General features: G+C 39.1%; 1 protein-coding gene across 1 annotated transcript in view; it reads right to left on the reverse strand.

The window, feature by feature from the left end:
- LOC115342070 (protoheme IX farnesyltransferase, mitochondrial) overlaps positions 1-21607 on the reverse strand; it is a 106593-nt gene extending 84986 nt beyond the window's left edge. Inside the window, exons 1-4 of the mRNA XM_030015877.2 lie at positions 21186-21607; positions 20487-20611; positions 18508-18832; positions 9240-9364 (exon numbers count right to left, since the gene is read on the reverse strand). Coding sequence (XP_029871737.1) covers positions 9240-9364; positions 18508-18832; positions 20487-20611; positions 21186-21228 — 618 coding nt within the window. The 5' untranslated portion in view covers positions 21229-21607. The remainder of the gene's footprint in view (positions 1-9239; positions 9365-18507; positions 18833-20486; positions 20612-21185) is intronic.
- Between the last annotated feature and the right edge of the window lie 264 nt (positions 21608-21871).

Here is a 21871-nt window from a genome sequence, read left to right on the forward strand (position 1 = left end):
TCTGGGTTTGTGTTTCAATGAGCTGTTCTGTAAAAAAATGGTATTGGTAGGCTGTTTCAGGGAACCAGAAAATGATTTTCCTTAACCCTTGTGAGTCATACTTCACCGCACACTCGTTATTTCTTGTACAGCACAGTACACAAGATACTAGATTGCCATTTTTGAAACTGTCAGGAGTCTAACTCAAGGCAATAAACAGGATTAATATAACACCATTTAAATTACAAAAAGAAAATGACATTTCACTAATTATCTAATAAGGTTAAAATTTAATACTTGCATTGCTGAAGAAATTTTCAGTTATTTGGAAAACGTCAAAACATGTATTTAAAGACTGACACAAAAAAAAAAAATCAACTAGTTATTTTCGCTTTTCCTTTTCTAAGCTTAGAAAGGTAATACCCCTATGGATCAAAAGGCCAGATAAATCTTATTAAGTACTAGGTTTTCCCTTTTGTCTAGTGCTCTCTCCACATTCCATCATTTCAGTCCTTTGAAATGCCTTTGTTCTGCCTGTGATCAGGGTTTCCAGGGGAAATCTGGCATTGGATCTAAAGGGAACCCCACACCACTGAAGCATTCCTGACAATTAATCATTTGATAAATTATTTCTTTCTCTCCCCCCTACCTCACTTGCCCCCAGTATTTCCAGAGAACCTTTTAGTGTGGTGCTAATGAGACAAAACTTCCTGTAGCATCAAAACGCATCGTCTTGAGGATTCATGTATGCACAGAAGTTAAGCAGTTTCTGCCATTACCACCCGACAGTTCCTGTCAGACTGATATTTCAGAATAACGACAGGAATTTTCTCTGTATTCACTCTCAGACCATATCTATCACCAAAGCCTATGCAGATGAAAGGACAGTTTCAGCTGGGGAGAAAGAAAACACAGGACCACAGGGCTGTTTCCCTTGCACTGTCCCAGCAGTGCAGAGGAGGCTGCAGTCCCCACTGTCACAACTTCTCCATAAAATCCCCTTTACCATCCTACCCACTTTCTGGTGTTCATTTAGGACATAAGATGCTCATCAACAAATGCAACCAGGAAGAAAAAGTGTGCACCCAATACGTACACTGATTGCCCTATTAACTACATAACAAACAATGGGACGTACTTACTTTGTGCATCTACAGAAAAAAATTCTTTATCAAATCGGGAAGCATGATGATTCACAAAGAAGGGGCACAACATTAAATATAACTTTTTATCCACTCTTTACAGTTTTTTTGTTGGATTTTAATATACACAAAATGTAACATAAGAGAAAGAATCAAATCAAAACATTTTGATTTAAACTCCTCTAAAATCTGAAGCTTTATGCTAATGGTGAATGCCACTGAAGGAGGCAAAGTAGTGAAAAAGGATGCAGTTTCATTTATTTTCATTGTCTTTGTTGAACATCATACTTTGGTGACTAGGGTCTAAGTGTCCCTCCCTCCGGGGCTATGGGAAGATATCCACTTTCTTTCGAAGACTCTTCATGTACCATACTCACACAATATGCATATGAGGAAAGAGAATTTCTTCCAACAATGGTATGCATTAATTTATAATATTTTTCCAAGATCCTTTATCAAGTTTCAGTTGTAGGTCAAATAATTTATGCTTTGCAAAGATAATCTCTGCATTTAAAATTTATCGGTCCTTCAGAGGTTGGTTCTCATTAGTGCTCATCATTTTCACTGCTCGTGAAATACATCTTCACAAGCTGAGCCATTCCTACTCGATATCAAGGATTCCTACATGCTAACTTGATCTAACTGTTGCAATTATGAATCATCTGACGTAGCCGTAAGTTATGATCTTCAATGACCACTAATGAAGGTTGCCTAGCAGTTAAAGTATCAAAGCAGCATATATCAGCACACTTTAGAGCACAAGATAGACTTCCAGTGTTGCACTTCTCTTATATTTATTATATACTGTAAATTACATCACAGGCTGCCTCCAACACTGACAGTCCTGTACTCCAGAGTTAAACACCAGGTTTTAATAACCACTCCTGACAATCTTTTGATCGCTGGGGGGGGCAGATGAAAGGCGAGGCCGCCTGCTGCAGGCAATCCGCTCAGTCAAAACAAAGGGGACTTCAGAGAGAGACAGAGATGCATCAGGTGTTAATCTCAAATGAACAACCAGGAGTGCGGGCCGATTGACTCGCTCTCCATTTCCAGCCGAAAAAGGGTAAGTGCCTGCCAGTGGGCTCATTCAGGATGCACGCAGGAAGGGAAAGGTGCTATTAGCTAGGCATGAAATATTTTAATTTGGAAACCCAAAACCTTGGAAAAGTCATTTTAGGCTCTTTCTAAATCACTTTAAACTAATCATTCAACTATCTGATTTTTCAAATACTTCGTATGGAGCAAATCTTGCTGGCATTTAAAACAAGTTCTCTCATTCAAACATGTCAGTGTAGTAATCTGCTAGGGCAGGAAGCAAAAAAAAAAATTTTTTTTCAGAGCTTTCGAAAAGTGGACAAGACAGAACTTCAAGATTACTTGGGAAAAACTTCCTGCATTGAGTGCAGGTGGGCTGGATGATCTGACAGAGGTCATCTCCTCCAACTTGGGTCTGAATGAGAGCATATTAATAACGTTAGCATCAGAATAAAAAGTTCCCACTACATGCCTTCAGACATTCAATAAAACACGTATTTGGTAGGAGAAGTTTAGGCATGATGAGATAACATCAAAAAACCACTTGGTTTGGGGGAATATAAAAAGAACTGTTGCTGTGCTCTTTTGTGCTGAATTTCTTCACTGGGAAATAGAAAGGGGTCTGACTGCTGCTATTTTTCTTTTCCACTTCTTCAACAATTCAAGCATCTATCACTTACCACCACTTTCTGCACATTAGTCTAGCCTTTGTTTTATTTTTTCTATTGTTTCAATCCTTATAAGAGATTTCTCTATAGATTTGCTGAGAAACCACAGCAGCGCTCTCTGAAAGGAACTCAAGTACTAACGTCACATCACTCTACATTATTTTTCACAGCCACAGAAAGCAAACAGTTTACTTGGGGTCTAACAGTCCAATGTGAACCATTTTTACTTCTATGATCAAAACCCCTGCATTAAACATCTCTCAGACGGGGAAACTGAGAAACAAGGAGTACTGCAGGGCCTCTGATCAAACTAAAACCAGAATATTTATAAAACTTGCAGAAACAAAAGAAGATACAAGTGAGAAAACTCCATGCTCACCAGATCTGTGGGACCCAACCACATACAAACCTCACAGGTTCTTTCTCACTCACAAAAGCTGTTTGATGGGGCAGGGGGCAACAGGGGAAAGAAGGGTTGAGTTAATACTTAAAAACTATTTCAGATGCTGCATCTCATCCATATAAAATCATCATCATTACTGCTTGACAACCCTGAAACAAAACGTAGAGTTGATAAGAAGACTGCTCTGCCAAGGAAGCTGGTGGCACATCTCCCAACTGCCCTCCTCCTCCCAACAATGCAGGTGTTCACAATAACTAATTCCTCATGGGTTTTTTCCCCTCCTTGAAAAATGAATTACAGTTTTTACTGGCCCAGCAAAGCTAAAACAGTTACAGCCAATATATCTTGAGAAAGGAACAAGGTGTTGGACTTCTGACAATCAGTACCACACATTCTTTCATAACATTTACTTCAAAACTCAAAAAACCCTCAAAATTACTTTTTCCTACTCCTTTCATCCTGTTACATGACCTTGAACATCAGGTAGTTCGGAAACGTACAAATACACAACAAAGATCAACTTGTTATCATTGAGCACAGGAATACAAGCACATCAGCATGACTCCAACTGATGACGTTGTTGCTTGGCCATTATGGTATGAACTGTTTATCTGAATTGGATCAATTTGCCCATTTTATTCCCTGGAGTCCAAGTATTGCTAATTAACCCATATTTCCAAAAACAACTGTAAAAACATTGACTTCAGACCACCAGCACAGCGAACCACAGCTTCATCTACAGGCAACTGAGGCACGATGAAGATTTCAAAATGTTACTGTATTTGTAAGCTGTGGTTGACCTTTCTCTGGAAGATGGGGCAATATTTGCTTATCCAAGTAGGCTTATTACTTTTCTAGCATTTTTTAAGTTGTTTTGTGAGGACTGGTCAATCAAGTCATTACAGAACAGCAAAATATCATAAAAGGTAAAGACTACAGCTATCCTTCTGGCAGCATAGAGGTAGTAAGTGGATTAAAAACTGTAGGAGAGGCTGCTCTATTTTGACTTCATTTAGCCTGGTGCCCATCACTGCAGTTTCCAAATGACCATCACAGTTTGTCTTAATGCAAAAGATCACACACAGGGTTAACGGGCTGGCAACTGAACTCAGATCCCGAATTTCACTCCATTATTTTAACACCAAGCCCATCCTTCCCATTACAGCTACACTTCTAAGGGAACATCACTGTCAAGAGAGAATAACATTAAGAGCAAAATGCAGCCATCAGATCAGACCCTGAAGGGACAGGGACGTTAACTGGTCTTACATTTGTTCTCTCATTCTGGTAAACATATTTACTATATTTCTTACTTTCAGCTCTCTAACTTCAGCTAAGATACTCAGTCCATTCTGCCTCCTTTTCAAGGTATCATCAGTCAAATCCAACCACATCATTGTACCTCTCAGTTACTAAATTCAAACCATTTTAAACATCCTGCTTTCATCTTTATAGCTCTCTCCCACTTTTTAACCATGCTGCAGTTACAGAAGAATGTACTTGACATATAAAATGTGCATGTGATTCCTTTAACATTTTAATGCCGTGTATTGTGTTGTAAACATCTCTTCATGTTTTATCTCCTTCTCCATAAATCAGAGGCTAGTATCTTAGAAGTCTCAAAAATGACATGTTTTCTCATAATATAAATGTAAGACTCTACTCCTTGAAACTTGAGTCAGCTTTCAAAAATCATCAAAAACCAGAGCTATGAAAAAGCAAGAGATTATCAACTAACTTAATATCATTTTCTCCCATACCATTTCTATGACAGCATGAGTATAGAATGGGTAAAAAAAAAGTTACACAATTGGTCTTCACCAATCAGAAAACCAATGTTTTGATTATCCTTTTTTGTCACTTGTAAGGAACAACACTAAGGTAAAATACTTTCTTGAGTATCCATACCAATACACAACACTGAAGGAGTCAGGAAAGCAGACAGTATAAAAAAGTGATATGCTACAAATAATTACTTGTTTTATTCAAGATTAACATGCAGTGTTTACAAGATGAAACCACAGAACATATTTCCATTTCCTTACCATAACTGCAATTAATAAAACCAGTCTCTTACAATGAGATTTTCCGGTGGTTTTGGCTAGCTTAGTAATGTGACAGTAAAAATGAGTCTCAGTCTATTCCTTGGTATACGCATTAAGTGATTTTTTTTTTTTTATTAAAAACCACTGTAAAATATTTATTATTTTGAAAAGATAGAACACCAATAAAGAACACCTGTCCAAAATAATTTTAAGTTACTTCAATAATGGGAAAAAAAAAAGTGCCATTAGAAAAAGAGAAAAAAGAGGAAAGCAGTTTTAGCAGGTGGGACTGAGAAGTGGTGACATGTTGTAGTACAATACTGAAGGGCTGAAGGATATAACGCAGTGTTGCATGATGTGGAAGAGAACCAGGGACTGCTGGATTAGCATGCCACTAAAATGCTAGATTAGGTGTGAAGTACAACTCTGAAGTATTGTGATACGAAGGAGTGAGGCAGAGGCAGAACTGCTGGTAGAGGACCAGAGAAATAAACCACTATCTTTTCCTTGGCACCTTCCAGCAGGAGTTTACTCCCTTAGAGCCCACAGACCCAACACACTCTACAGGAAAACCCAGGGACCCTCTGGTACTTATCCAGATCCTCAGAATTCATAACATTTTCCACCAGCCTGAGAGATTCTGTTTCTATCAAACTACTGTCTAACATAAATTATACCAAGATACTTCTCTTGACATTTTCTACACAAACGTTTCCAGAATGACCTTGCTGTAGAACAGGCACCACGTTTAGCCCTAATGCAAGCCCATGCTCCAGTGCTTTTCATCTCTGTACTTTCAAACACAACTTTTTTTTTTTTTTGCAAAATGACAGTAAAAAAGTCATCAGCTTCTTAAAAATAATTATCCGATTTCACAGAATTGTCATAAAAATACATTATTTCAACTTGCATCGGAAAGTACAGCTAGAATTTAGAATTTATGGGTTGTGAAACTTGTTTGCAAACACATGCCTTTGGTTGATAAATAACCACACTGTACTTCCATAAACAATGGAAAAATACAATGTTGCCAACTCTCATCATTTTTTTATTATTGGTTTCTTGTTAAGGACAGTGAAAGTGGGGCAAGAACCTCCACTCTGGTAAATTTTTGTAACTTTCTAGCTCTTGCGGTTAGGAAAAAAATGTTGAAAGTATGACATACAGCCATCTGAAATCAAGAGAGCAAGGGATAATTAAAAGATTATTTTAGACCAGCTTCGTAAAGAAACAAAACATGACTTCTTGGTCTCTGTGCGATACTTAGCATAGACCTGGCTCGCTCCCCAGTAGTTAATTCAACTTAAATAGTTAATTCAGCTTAATTCAATGGGGGTAAACTGGCCTCAGCTCCTACTAGATTGCTAAAATGAAGTGGTCGAGAGAAGGAAAAAAACCCCAAACCACAGAATTTGAACAGTTACAAGTTTGTATCAATACTTCCACAAATATTACATAATCTCTATTACATTTTCACAGGACCAGACTCCTCACATCCTGTCCTAAATCACGGGGAGGAATCTTATGCAATCGACACTTTACCTTCCCACGACATATTTGAGGACTGTAAATTGTGAACACAGATTTATCAGGGAAATGAGGAGTGGGAAAGACGAGTTGCCCTTAAAGATGTACAGATTTATAGCAATATGGGAAGCGGAAAGACGGTTATCATATAAAAAGATCCTTAAGGGATAGCAAGGAGCAACAAGGGAAACATGAGTCATGAGCTGCCAGAGAAGAGGATGCGTATGGGGAGCAATGGACAGAGCAAAGTAGCAATAAAGGAAGTTCCAAGTCAAATGTGCTCCTTCCCAAAGGTCGAGACGGATACCCAAGCTTACAGTATTTATTGAAAATTAAATTCACAGCCAATTCAGACACTGCACCAACAGCAACACGAGGAAAGGGACACTTGTTGACTGAAAGGATCCATTGATAAACAAGGTCATAGACCACAGCTCTGCTCTTTTGCTTTGTTACCAACTCTGCTTCTTTATTTTCCTTAATAATAGTGGTTGCCTTGAAGGTTTGTCTACATAGGCAAGTGGCTCAACACAAGCAAGTGTGCAAATTTAAAGCATTCAGCTGAGATTGTGAAAGACAGTTTTATACTTTGTGAGGCTTGAGTAACCTTCTCTATTTAAGGGCATATTAACAGCTGTTCCTATGGTGAGATAGCAGTGAGTAAATAGTGAATTATGAGTCCAAGCACAAAGTTCTTGCACTCCTAACTTTCCTTTTCCATCCCAGCAGCCTCAAAAGTGTCAAACTCCAAATTATGGCACAGGATTCCTGGTACTCCCAAGTATCTCAAGATTTAAAAAAACCAAGATTTTTTAAAAGTGGCTACTTTTGAGAAAAAATACAACACTGAGCAATACGTGGAAACTGAAGACAAAGAAAACCAGTTATTTGTGCATGAATATCATCTCTAGGAAGATCTATCAAAATCTCGAGAAAGACAAGTTGCACAGGAGTCTATAAACAAGCAATAATTAATCCTCCTCTTAGTCCAGTAGTATCCACATCAAAGGTGAAAGTAAATATGACAGAAAATATTTCAAAGGACTAATAAATCACAAAATGAATTTTTAATATTAAAAAACTGTAGTAAAGGAAAAAAGGGAGGAAAACAGTGTACCTCTCAAATTGTATCAAAACCAAGAAAGCTTCACCTTAGTTATGACAGCTTTTCTACCCAGACTTTATGTGAAAAACATGTACATGATAACCAAATGCATACTTCAGAAAATAGTGTGACTTACTTAAAATTATTTTTCAAGGCTACCTAAGTGTTTTCAAGTTAGGTATGCTACCTCCTTTTTTCCAAGCAACTAAAAATCATGCAGCATCCTTCCTATTCTGCAGAGAAAACAGACACAACGTTAGCTGCCTACGCCAACTTTAAGCTCAGTGAAAACAAACAGTAAAACCTGTATTTACTTCAGTCTGAGCAAGAAGTGTGTTTATGGGTGCAATCTCAAAAAGCACATCGGGTGCCTACAACTGAGGTGTTGCAAGGTGTAAACATCAAAGAGCCCAACTCAGTCAAAGTGACTTCAGGATGTAGATCACAGGAAACCTCCATGCCCTGTTCCATTAGCAGGGTCCCAGGACTCAGCCTCCCCCATCTCCCAAGCGATTGCTGAAACCATAAAGTGCTATCAAAGGTGGCACTGCTACTGCCACTTCTTTTTCCAGGCCATATTTACAGCTGAAAGTGACTGTGGCTACTACGCTTTGTAACTCCATTCAACACCACAAGTGTTGTTACCTGTTCACTAGTTAGGCTCTCCTTTGGGACTTAGGAAGAGCCTAACAGCAACTTTGCTTCACAGCTGGATTGCAGGAGAGCCAAGAGATCAGCATCAGGCTCCACAGGCACGTTCACACATGCAAGAAAGCTCAAGTTCAGGCTCCTGGAAGATCTCCAGCATGAAACAGCTACCACACAACGGAGATTTTCAGTGCGTTTAGTAGATGCACAGGAGATACCCTGATTCCAGCCTGAACAGAAACACACAAACCCCACTGAAGTCCCACTACAGACATTTACAAAGGTGCTCTGAGCCATTCTTTAGACAGATCTGACAAGGTCATACAGTAACACAACCAAAGAACCAGGCCCATAAGGCTGGAGCCCTGATGGCTATTCTGATATTCCAATTACACAGTTCTTCCCATGTCATCTTCAGTGACCCAGGCTTAGTATTATCAAGATAAACATTGTTATTGGGAGGCTTAAAACCTCATCAACTCCATTATGAATAAACGCACAGTGCCTAGCAACTATACTTTAATTCTTAGACATATATTCCTTTTGCAGTGTCAGTTTTAGTGGCTCAGAGCTCGCATGGCAGCTGAAGGCACAGCACTCCCAGCCATCCGTTTACAATGCTTGGCAGCATTTCAGAAGCCAGGATGACACCAGTTTGCGGTACAGATGAAGAGATGGACTGACCTGATTGATGGAGTTGGCAGCACAGGATGCCAGTCCAGTTCCAAGGGAGGCGAGTAGGAAACAAGTTGGGTCAAAAGGGACCGGGGCCATGGCAAAGCCAGCTGACGCGGTGCTTACAACCAGAGCTGCAACACAAGCGAGAGCACAGTTCAAAGCATCAACAAGAAACCATCTCCTCTGTACACACCACAGAGCTAAGGTTTTAAGACCCTCTAAGGACCCTTGTGCAGATTAACTTTTTGCTATTTTTATGCATGAAAGTAGCTCCAGGAACTGCGTACAATTAATACTAACACCCTACATAAAAAAGTCAAAAATGAGAAGGAGAACTGTCAGGGATGAAATGAGAAACCCAGAAGCGTCAGCACATTACTAGAAGAGGCGAGAATAAAACTTATGCCTCTGTATTCCCTATTTTATGGATTTGCTACAGGATCAAACTGCCTTACACAACATGTACAGGAGACACATTCGTTCCAGTAACTCACGTGCCATTGCAAAGTCTAACATGGAAGAAAAACAGTAAGAAAAATCCTGAACTGAGAGATATGCATGATATCAAATTATAGCAGGAACTTAAGCAGTGCAGATAGTCAAAAAGAGACTCAGGGCATGTAGGCTACAGCTGGTGAAGCCAGTAATTTCACTGTACAAGTACCTGCCCACACTGTTCCCATCTGACATTCCCACTTCAGGCAGAAGTTACAATCACATCATCATGTGGACCCAGCAACTCTCATAGGCCTCAAAATTTGAGTGGATTAATAAAAATCCATTTCAGTTTTGTCATCCAAAATTATAACTTTAGTACAGTCAGTACTGCAAATCACATCCTTAAAATGTAAGTTACCTAAGTCTCAATCCTAATATTGTAATTACCCAAATAATAGGTCTTACAAACGTCACTTGTGGCAAGAAATAGTATGACATGAAAAATTTTATACAAGTCAGCACACTTACTGAATATCTTGCTCATGACCTTGAACCTTACAATCTGAAATTAATAGTTATTAAACAGAAAGTATTTAAATTATATTCTGCATGTAATTACATGTTCCAGACTTCAGCTAGCTCAAATCAAAGCATCAAAATGTTCTTATCTTCCTGATTCCTACAAAGTCTCCTGTTCGTCTGAAGTTAAATGATGAATAAATAACCTTTGCTGACTGAAAATACTGCGATTATCTACTAAGCAGCGTTACTTGAGATGAAAAACTAAATGTTATGGCAGAGACCTGCTAGCAAGGATGCACATGCAAAGTAGTAATTTTAAGATCTGTGCCTGCATAAGAACCTTAGGATTTAATCCTAAAAAGACACTGAAGAAAACTTGCTGCTCATCAAAACTTTTCTCTAAGTATTAAAATCCATTGGCAGCTGAATATTATTATAATATACATAATATTGTTATAAACATTAATTATTTAGCCTTGTTATGGATTCACAGGGTGTTGTACAGATGGCTGTCGCACAAGCTGGCTGCGAGAGTGCTGCATGAGGGTCCCTGCCTGATACCCAGGTAAGTCCCGGGGCTTTGATTCCCCAAGACAGCACCTGGCTCTCACTGCGGCCCCTTCAGCTACTTCTAAAATACAATGAATCGACAATGGAGCCTTACCCCTCTGAGAAGCGGTGAAACAGCCACTGATTCTGTAACCCCACTGGACAGACTAACGGACATGCAGGTACTGATTACTTCTGAAAGACTGGACCCCATTTATTAAATAAATACAATAGCATCTTGGTTTCAAAACTCTTGGGTTCTACTTAGCAGAGCGCACAAGAAAATATGAAATGCATTGGTTTACAACTGATAGTTTAAAAATACACTGAAAAGATGACAGCGAAACAGTGGCGTTTGCATTTCTAAGAGTGATTGCATTCATTTTTTTGCATAATAAATCACATGTTCACTCTAGACAAGAATTTAATTAAAACTTATCTTAGAAAGCACTTTACGCCAATTTATTATGGGAAAACACCAACTCATTTACTGAAGAAGAAAGGTGGAGCAGATTGGCAAACAGTCAGTGTAACATTACGATTACACTGACCTTAAAGAAATTCTAATACTGTACAGCTACAGCACTAATTAAAGTCCCCATTGATTTCTCCAGATTAATTTCAGCCAGTCATTTCAGTGTGACTTATCAGGATCTCATTAAAAAAGGTGTAGTACATCCTCTCACTTATCCCACTGAAACAGTTATTTTTGGGCAGTGCTCTGAACACAAGGCATTCCCTGCTTGTCTCATCACCCAGCAATTCAAATGCAACACGTTAAGAGTAAATAAGAAAATGTTCCCTTTGGATTGGGAAGTTTATTTTCTTTTACTGTGGAAGCGATAATTTACTCTTCTACTTTCCTCATGGAGGAAAAGTATATTTAATTGAGATCACATCAAGGGAATGAGGTCATTGACTCTGTTTGTTTTTTAATCCCTGTTAGTTTAGTGCTTTAGGGGCCAAATTAACTTCACTTTATTGCATAATAGATGGAATTGATCCTTTCAAGATTTGTTGATGAGAGTTGGCATTATATATGCTCTTCAAAAAGAAGCCAGGATTTAAACTTATGATCTCAGCCTAAATCTAATTTTCAGTCTTTTAAACATCTTCAGCTTTAACAAAAATTAACGGGGGACATTTGTCTCCCATTTCAATGTAAATGAAAATGCTAATGGATTGGTGACAAAGAGTGAATTATAATGTTTCTAGCATAAAAACACATTCCAAAAGTCTACAGTGTATTCTTTACATTCCTCTTCAGCTTCATGGTAACGTGATCTGCCTTTATAAATCCCTGTATTTGTATTTATAGCATGTGAATCACTATGCCATATTTTGTTTACCTCCTATTAAAAAATAGCCAAGCCAAAATAAAAGTGTAGAAAGCCAAAGCAAACTAATTCAGCTTTAGATTTCCTTTCTACTCCTGTACAGATGATGTATCTGTACATATGGAAGAACAAAAGCAAATACATTCCTACTTTAATTTAAGAAACAATTTCACTGTTTTACTACAAATGTTTATATATTCTTTAAAGGAAACTAGCTCTCCAAAAGCTGATGGAGTTTTCCTTCCATAGTTTTCACACTTTGGTTTCTGGAAAGCTAAAGGTAGCATCAGTATTAGTGCTATACAACCGACCAATGTTTCTTTTATAAATTTAGATTTGTTTGGGTATAGACATATCTAAGTTTTGTTGTAAATGATAACCTGCATACTAAAGAAGGCCAAGCTCCTGAAGGAAACTTAAATGTGGGACAATAGTTTGAAACAAGTCTTTGCATCATATCATATAAAATTCAAGTGCAATATTACAAACAGAGCAGATAATCTCTTTTTACCATCGAACAACTTTAAAATGCTTTGCAAAAAATAAACCGTAATGATAGTTTATTTTTATTTCATTACTTTTCCTTGTAGCATGGAAAACAAATTGCCAGAAAGCTACAACTATTAAGCTTTGTTTCTTTGATAGGATAATAGTTACTGTTTTAATAATCACAAAATGAGAACTACTTTGACAGGCATATGAAATATATTTAGAACTGAGAATAAGTGTAGACCAGTAATAATCTAAACAATATATACCGATAAACCTTTGTCAAAGTTTCTGGCTATATTAAAGCTACCATTTAAAGAATAAATGCCATAATAAATGCCATTATTCCAGAACAAAGTGGAAATGTACTGAAGTCCACCAAAGCGAATAGATTTTTTTACTAGAGTGGCTCTTACCAGATTTTTAGCCTACAAACACAACATAGGCACCTTATTTAGTCATTGTTGCTCCATTACACAGAGGTTTGGTAACACTCAAGAGTCGTTATACAAAGCTGGTCATTCATCACCTTCATTTTACAAATACACAACAGACATAGAGATGAAGCAGCACGTTCATGATCACATCATAAGTTAGTAGCAAATGTCTCAGGCTTCTGATTTCCAGTTCAACACTTCTGTGCTAGAGGATCACTAATGCACAGACACAAATTCATATGTAAGCAATACATCCAATAAATTCCAGCTGTTTTCTAGTAAACAAGACAGGATTATTGTCTTAAAAGGGGACATATGAAAAAACATGTTAGTTTAGTCTCCGAAACTGAAAATGCTCATAAATTATCATATTTGTCCACTTTGCAAATCTTAAATGTAGGCCAGTAAGTCTGTGACTTAGAAGCCATGCACAATTTTGTAGCTGGTAGTCTTTACTCCTAGGTTTTTGTCTAACATTGTCTAGCAACAACACAGAGTAATTCAGATTGGAAGGGATCTCAGGCGATCATCAAGTCCAACCTCCTGCTCAAAGCAGGGTCAACACTGAATTCAGGCCAGGTCCCTTAGGGCTTTGTCATCTCCAAGGATGGAAATTTAACATCATCTCTGGGCAACCTGCTCTAAAGTTTGACTGTCCTCGTGGCGAAACATTTTCTTCCCTATGTCAAGCCAGAACCTCCCGTTTCAATTTATGAAACATGTTTTCTCTGTGCAAAGACTGACATATTTTAAAAAAAGATTTGAAAACTAAAGCATAGATGCTTCCAAGTCTGTCTTTAGAAGAATTTTGGCACCCAATTGCGAATGTCCACATCCTCCTTCCTGTGGAAGGAGCTACTAATGATCAGATGGCATCAAAATGTTATGTAAATCTTTACCTTAAAAACAAACATCAAACAAATTTATGGGCCTCCTCAGAGAATTGATTATATCAGCCTTGTGATTCTGTCCATAACATGCACATTACACTCTGATGAGGAAAAAGCACAATAGGTTTGATTCTGATCTGATCATGGTAAACCCCAGAATGACTCTATTAAAGATGACTAATTACTCCAGATTTACAGACATGTAAACACCTCAGGCTGGCCTATTTTAGCTCTAAGGTATAGACCACGACAAAAGCAGAGGTCATTTACTCTCAACTCTTCTTACATAACGTTAATAGGACACTGGGCTGAACTCTTTTGAGAGCCAGATATAAGCAAACACCACCTCACATCTGCAATGAAAGAAATGCAGCAAAACACAAGCTTACTTTGAGAAAGTTTCCAGATTTCTTAGTGTTTGGAGAAACAGTAACATACTTAAAGTGAAGCAAAGGAGGGTCTCTGTTAGACACAAAGAGCCCCTTTTCAGCAGTAAGAGCAGTAACACACTGCTGCACGCTGCTCAGGGAAGCTGTATATTCCCTGGCTGGTTTTAAGAATGGACAAAGCAACGTAAAGTCGGGAACGATATACCTAAAGGTGATCCTGCCTTGAGGGAAAACAGATTAGATGACTTCCTGATGTGTCCCTTTTTAATCCCCATGATTCTGCATGGATACTGCACACACTGAACCAAAGCAAGATGCCAAGTGCAGAAGTCGCTCTGGTGAGATCTGAAGCAAGTCTTCAGTAATCAGAACAGAAAAGCAATGTTCATCATGCTTTAATGGATTGACTATTAAAATGTACTTTGAAGAAAATTATACCAAAACTCTAAAACACCTTTTAAGAATTGGAAGGTAAAAGTGCTTTGCAGTGAGATGCCGTAAAAGAATATAAAGACTTTGGGAGAGAGACTGTGACTTTGCATTTGATCTCTGGGTAAACAACCACCGTTAATACCCAACTGTGAATAAAAAATAATGTTTAGACAAATTAATATGCTTGTGAACACAAATAAAAATATTAACTGTAGTATATTAAAACACCAGACAAAGCAAAGGTAGATAAATGTTTGAGACATATGGGCTTTAGTATGACTTTCTGAAGAAGATCCATGTTACAGTAGCCTGGAGTCAGGACTCAACTCTTCCAGGCACAGTAGAGATAGAGATATGCTAAAGACACAGCCCCTTCCTCAACAGGCTTGCAAGTTAGATTAAAAATTCTACAGCCGTTTAGAAATTAGCAGTTTGCATCTGACCCATGATGATACATCCAATTCTCAGACAGGTGCTACACATCCACCTGGTTGTCCTCACCAAAAGACCAACATGCAAGACATCCTTTCTACAGAAGCAACAATGACAAAATGTTCCCAAACTTTCGAGAAATATCTAATGAGAACACTCAGCATTTTTCATATTGTGCCTTCATCACACTTCCCCCAAATTAAAAACTGAAGTTTAATTTTCCTGTGTTTTTGCATATAGCTCATCTTAGTTTTCATCTGTGATCACCGGGGAAAACATCACTTAAATATAAACTTGAAGTTAAATTTAAGAAGATGAGACAACCTGAAATTCTTAATGTGTTTGCATTCTAAATTAGAATTTCCTCCTATTACCATACCTTCACATCTCTCTTTCCTATTTTCAGCTACACATGAACTTTAGCCTAAAGTTGAAAACAATGACATTTATAATTCTGAAAATTTAATCAGAGAGATGCATTAGCTTTCCATGTGCCTGGGTGCTACAATACAGCTGTTCAGACAGCAGCCAACAGAGAACACCAGAGAAGGGAAAGGATGGAAACTGAACACAAAAAGGTAGATTATGCGACAAGTAATGAAAAGTCCCCTAATTGTTTTCTATGGCAAAAGAATATAAACAAAAATCTTTTCCTGTTGGTAAGGCAGAGCTTCTAATGGCCGTGTCACAAGAGCTGGAGTTTACATGAAGCAGGAGGGTATGGTAATAGCTAAACTCATTTCCTTTCAAAGGTGAATTACAGTTCAGAATACAAACAAACATTCTCTTTACTTCAGCAGCGGGAAAAGAAAAGGGCATAAGGAAGTCCCATTTTTAGCATAATGCAGAGTTTGTTTTTTTGTTATTTCATACTCTAAAAAGTATAAATAAAGAGTCTGCCAAAAAAACCACACAGGATATGAGATCTATCAGAACTTCATGGGCGAAAGGAATTGAGTTGTGTGTCATTTGTAACTTAAAAACTGACCTCAGAGAATTTATTTTTCTTTTAAAAAAAAAAAAAATCAAAGAACTGCACCACCATATTCTTTACAGAATATATAATTTGTCTAAATGATTACACAAGTTGGAAAAAAAGCTAATTCTGTTTCGTTGCTCCGCACACTACACCCAGTACTTTTCCTGCTTGTCTCCTACGCTATCCTATGACCAATAAAGACCAACAACAGAACTCCCTTCCTACAAACCCCCTTAATCCAAGTTCTTTTACATTTTCTACTTCCAAAAAAATCTCCCCACCCCAGATCATCTTCCCCATCAAATACATAAAGATCACAACAAGAAGAGAGGTTAAGTTTTTTTCTATATCTCTATATACCTTCTCAACAGGTACAAAGTTTTACTACGCTTACCTTGGATCAAGAACAGCACATCTCAAAACGGAGACTCATACAAAACAACAGTCCTGAAGGGAATGAAATTCTGTAACCTTTGCCTTCTACAGGTTTCAAGTAACACCCTATTTTAAAACCAGAGTGGTACTTGCTCGCCTGTCAATATTGCCTTTTGCGTTTAAAAAAGAGCCTACTAGAAACTGTTGAAATGTTTCACGGCAACACTGAGGCCACACAAAAAGTATCACATAAAATTATTTTCTCCAGAAAAAGACACTCTTCCATCTTGCTGCAGTTTTTGAAACTCCCATTTTGAAGAGCACCAGTGATATGCAGATGTGGTACTAACACGGAGCTTAGCCATAAGGAATATCAGCAAACATATGAACGCACATTTCAAGTGCTTAAAACAACAGTTCCTTTTCTCCCTCTCTGGTCACATAATCATGCCACTTTACCTTGTCATTTCTGGATCTATTCAGATTTTTAAAATTTCATTCTACTTCAATAACTAGCACAGCTTTCAGGTTCACATAAAAGAGCAATTTAAATAAAATCACCTCACTGAAAATATGCCAGAAGATCTAATTGTTTATATAGCACTTACAAGTTATCCATGGTGAGCCCAACAGGAACAAAATATTACTAAAACTGAACAGCATGGGGGAGAGAAAGGCAAGACCTGTATTATGCAGAAAGAAAGAAGAGGCAATAGTTGAGGTTGTATGTGCCCCAAAGCTGTTGCAAATCTGAAGTACAATAATCCTGGTAACTGCTGAATGCGCTAGTCAGAATTTTATATACCTACATTTGAAATTACCAAGGCTAATACATAAAAGTGACATGGTAAAGTATCAAAAGCCATGCTTTTCATCCCTCAACTCTACTAACCCAACTCTTTACCAGCACAAAATAAATGCCTTGAGGGTTTTTAAAAATAATGAGGGAGAACATTTGGACACACAGACAAGATCAGTTTTGCCAAGTCCAAAACATGAGATCTCATCAACACTGAGAACTATAAGGCTTTTTATTAGAGAAAAATTTAAATGACCATTGTACACTGTATGTGGTCAGTACAATTTTTGCATGGAGAAACAAACAACGAAAACGTATATATTGCAAGACAAAAAGTTTCAAAAAGTAAACTGAGTTCAGGATTTTTATTATAACAAATTGTTATGGCAAAGAACAACAGTTTTATTATCAAGAATTTATTTCACCCACTGGAGAGAGCACCACAGTAGGGACTTAGGAAATTGTACTTCTGTTCTTGGCCCTGATACAAACAAGATGTAAGGCTTTGGTCAGATCATGAGTTTCCTTAGACATAAAAGTATATATAGCACTACCTATTGGCAAAGAAATAATTTATAGCTGTTAAGTATTACTATTAGAACAAGGGAAAATGTAGTTAAGCTACAAGGCAATTGCTTAACAAACTGCTGGTTTGAAGATACAATATTATGATTGACTAGAAAAGTAAATTATACCTTATTTTAGAAAAGGTAATTGGTCACACTCAAACTTTTCCTTTGTAAGATAGGAAATTATTCCGATTATCTTTTGTCAGAAATTGGCTAATTTCACTTATTTCACAATAAGCGGTACTAAAGTGAAAGGTAAGTAAGAAAGACAGAACATTGGTAAACTTAAACAAGACGACTTTAAATACTTAATACAATGCTTGTAAATTCACTTCCTAACCCAGTTTTACATTATTTTTTTGTACTAACGCTTGCTTGCTTATGATTCCCAAGAGCTAGCTGACGGTACGACGCAAGCTCCTCCTCACTGTTTTTAAACAAATTTAATAGGAAAACTATTAAATGCTTCCATAAAACAATTTTTTTGCCTGCACACGTTCAATGGAATTGACCCAGGTACTTTCCGTCAGTAAGGTGGGAATTATCACACAAAAACCTACACAGCACCAGTAACATGCTAAAGAACTCCGATATCAAACAGGATGCATGGAAGTAAAAAAAAAATGACCAGTAGTACCTGTAAGCTTAATTTTGGACAAGCGTGCCAAAATTCCTGGCAAATCATCCAGTCGTAGCTTCATTTCTTTCCATTGTCTGTCGTCTTTGGATTCTGCTCTTACTTGAGTGACTGAGTCTTCAGTTTCTGCAGGTGACTTCATTTCTCTCAACTCATTTCTGTTTGATGTCTTAGACAAAGGTTGATGAACAGGTGAAATTGGTCTAATCTTGTGTATAACCTTTTTTTCTTGATCCAACTGCTGAAGGTCACAAAAAGGAGATGCAACTGAATCTGACTTAGGTTTGGCTCGTTGGCTGAGGTCTTTGTTGTATTGCGTTACATACTAAACAGAATGAGAAATGTTAAGACAAATAGTTAATAAGATATTTCTGTCCATTTCAGGTTATTAACAACATCAATATTATTGCTATATTATTCTTACTGCTAGGAGCATTACTTCCTATGATGACACGACTGAGTAAGCCTGAATTTCAAACACTTATTCCACATCCAAAAAAGTTTCTGAAGTTGGACAAGGTATTACAAAAACAGCTTTTCAACTCACAACTGCATCAATGTTTACTTCAGCTTGAAGAATTGCTTCTGGATAAAACTACTTCCTCCTCCACAGTTTCAACAGCAAACTCTACTTTATTCATAGTCAAAACCATTAGATGATATAGTTTGATTTACAACTGATCAGTTCGCCTTTAAACAGAGGCACACATATGCCCATAACAACTCCAGTCTCCAAATATAACCACTAAACTTTTTGCACCTTTAAGATATGAAAAAAAATCAGAAAAAATGCCAGAAAATACAATCTACCTCCTATGATATAAAATCATCTCCCACATTAGGCCATTACTATTTATGCCAAACTTTATACTAATTAACTAGACAGCAATTTTCAAGAGGAGTTCAAATGAACATATATTGAACAGAAAGTTAGGAGATAGTTGTTTCCCCTCTTTTAGAACGCTTACAGAATAAAACACAGAATAAGAAAAAGAACATTTAGCTTCTCTAGTCTTTCTATTTTCTTTCCCAAAATATTCTATATAGGCATAAAAAGGCTGAGCTTTCAACTAAATGTGATTAAAAGTACACATTAATAATTATAATGAAGAAGAGGGATATGAAACTCTGAATGAGTGATGTGAACACAGATCAAATCAATAGCAAAAAAAAAAACCAAACAATTTGAGAAGTGCTGGTGATCCCCAGAAGCATGGAAGAGACCCCCATCTCTTGCTTCACACAGGACTGAAGCTCAAAAAATACCAACAGATGTACATGCTCCTTGCGGTCAAAGCAGTCATTAGCTGTAAGACTTAGTCTTATCCGTATGTCATAGATACAGCTCCAAAGTACAGTGAACAGGACACAACTTGGGGAAGAGCAAAAGATGTCTTTTACCACCATCCTTTTACATGTGATACAACCATTCAAAGAAGAAGATACAATTTCAAGGGTTTGAACTATAATTACAGCTCTCTTAATACCTAAAACTAACAGCACACTATAGAACGTAACCCATGAAGTTAACGAGCTCAGGAGTTTTGATTCAAATTAACTGACTAACTCTTCAGTCAGAACACACTACCTCCACAAGCAAGCTCCATCTACCACTTGTATGACTGCTAGCCAAGATCTGACTTTCTTATTAGCAGTTTTATATATAAATAACTTTAGAAATCATTTCATGTTTCTCAACAGGAGATAAGCGCCCTTCTTCAAAGGCACAGAAAGCCCCTTGTCAAGTAGAGGACACACTGCAGCACAAGGCGTTGTCCTTGCTACATCAGGTTTCCTCCAGCCTCAGATGTCTTAGATGCCAAGCGCTTAACCCTGGTGCAGTGCAGGAACGGAGACGCTTGGAATTGCCTGATAAGAAAAATACTATTTTTATCAACTAATCTCCATTTTGACTCATCACATGGAACAAAATGAATTAAAGAATGAGAAACATGCAATAAATACGCTCCCTGACTTACCATTCGTTTGAGAAAGTTAAAGTACTGAAATGTAATCAATCTGTTATTGGCTACATGGCATAGATGCACAAACTGGCATGGTATCTGCCGTATTCCAGTGTTCTTCAGATGCCAGACAAATAATCCTATTTAAAAAAAAAAAAAAAAGGGAGAACATTAGATTCCAGTTCCTTCTCTGCCACTGAGTTTGCTTCTAATTCAGAGTACAGTGTCTATTGTCAGCTGTGACACAAGACATCCCAAAAAATAGGAACCAGGGCTGCTCAGGTGGAGAGAAACATGTTTGCAGGCTCCAGGCGAGAGAACTGAAAGCGTAGGCTTGCCCAAACGGTTGGGGGGGGTTCTTCCAAATCTCTCAGTTCCCCAGAGATGCATTTTTAGTTTATTGTTCCATTACTATCTCTATATGCTATCGACAAAATTATCTTGGCAAAACGGCACAAGCAGCTGCCACAGGGCAGCACCAAGTCAAACGCACCAAGAGGACACCCCTGTGTGACACGACACCCCCATCCCTACACAGGGGAATACAGAGAGGCTCTGTACGTCGCTATATAGACCAGCCCCGGGGACTACCCACAGCCCTGGGGTCAGCCCGGCCCTGCCCGCCCCACCCCGCCGGCCTCGCACAGCGCCGGACGCGGTCCCCCTCCACCCCCAGACCCCGTCGGGGCCTCGCTGCCCCGCGGGCGGCGGTACCTGCCAGCGCCCGGGGCGGGCTGCAGCGGCGGGCGGCGCTCATAGCCGCAGCGCTGCTCCCGCCGCCCTCTCCCCTCACCGCCTGGGCGCCGCCATCTTGCCCGGCATGACCTCTAAACGCCTTCCGGGTCGGCGCTTCCGGCGGGGGTGCCGGGCGGGGATGTGTGTCACGGGGTGAGGCGGGAGCGGAGCGGCCGGGCTCGGCCCGGCCCGTTCCGTTCCGTTCCGCCGGGAGGGGAAGCCGGGCCCGGGCCCGGGCTGTCCCGTATGCACAGGCCGCAGCCCGGGGGGATCGGGCCCAGGCAGGCTGCGGGGAGGCGCCTGTGGCCCCGCCGTTCCCGGGCCGGCGGAGCGGGTGCCCTGCAGGGGCCGAGCCCGCCGCCTCCTGCTCCCCGTGGTTTTGCAACGCGGGGGAGAAGCTCTTCACGGCCCCGGGCGGCTGGATTGTGCGTGGAGAGGCGATCCGGCGGGGGATGTGGTTGAGCGTTGGTCCTGCGAAGCTTCCCGCCGAGCGTCACCTGTAAACCGATAAACAGCTCCCGAGGGGGAGAACCGCTCGGTGGGTTTCAGGTTGTGGGGTATGATGATAGCAGATTAAGGCATTCAGGTGGGAGTTGGGGCCGGTCTGGAGACTTCATACACCTTTCCCGTGAAGAAGCGGCCCAGAGCCCTGCCTCGGGCATCCT

The sequence above is a fragment of the Aquila chrysaetos genome, chromosome 5 (assembly GCF_900496995.4).
Source record: "Aquila chrysaetos chrysaetos chromosome 5, bAquChr1.4, whole genome shotgun sequence".
Lineage (NCBI taxonomy): Eukaryota > Metazoa > Chordata > Aves > Accipitriformes > Accipitridae > Aquila > Aquila chrysaetos.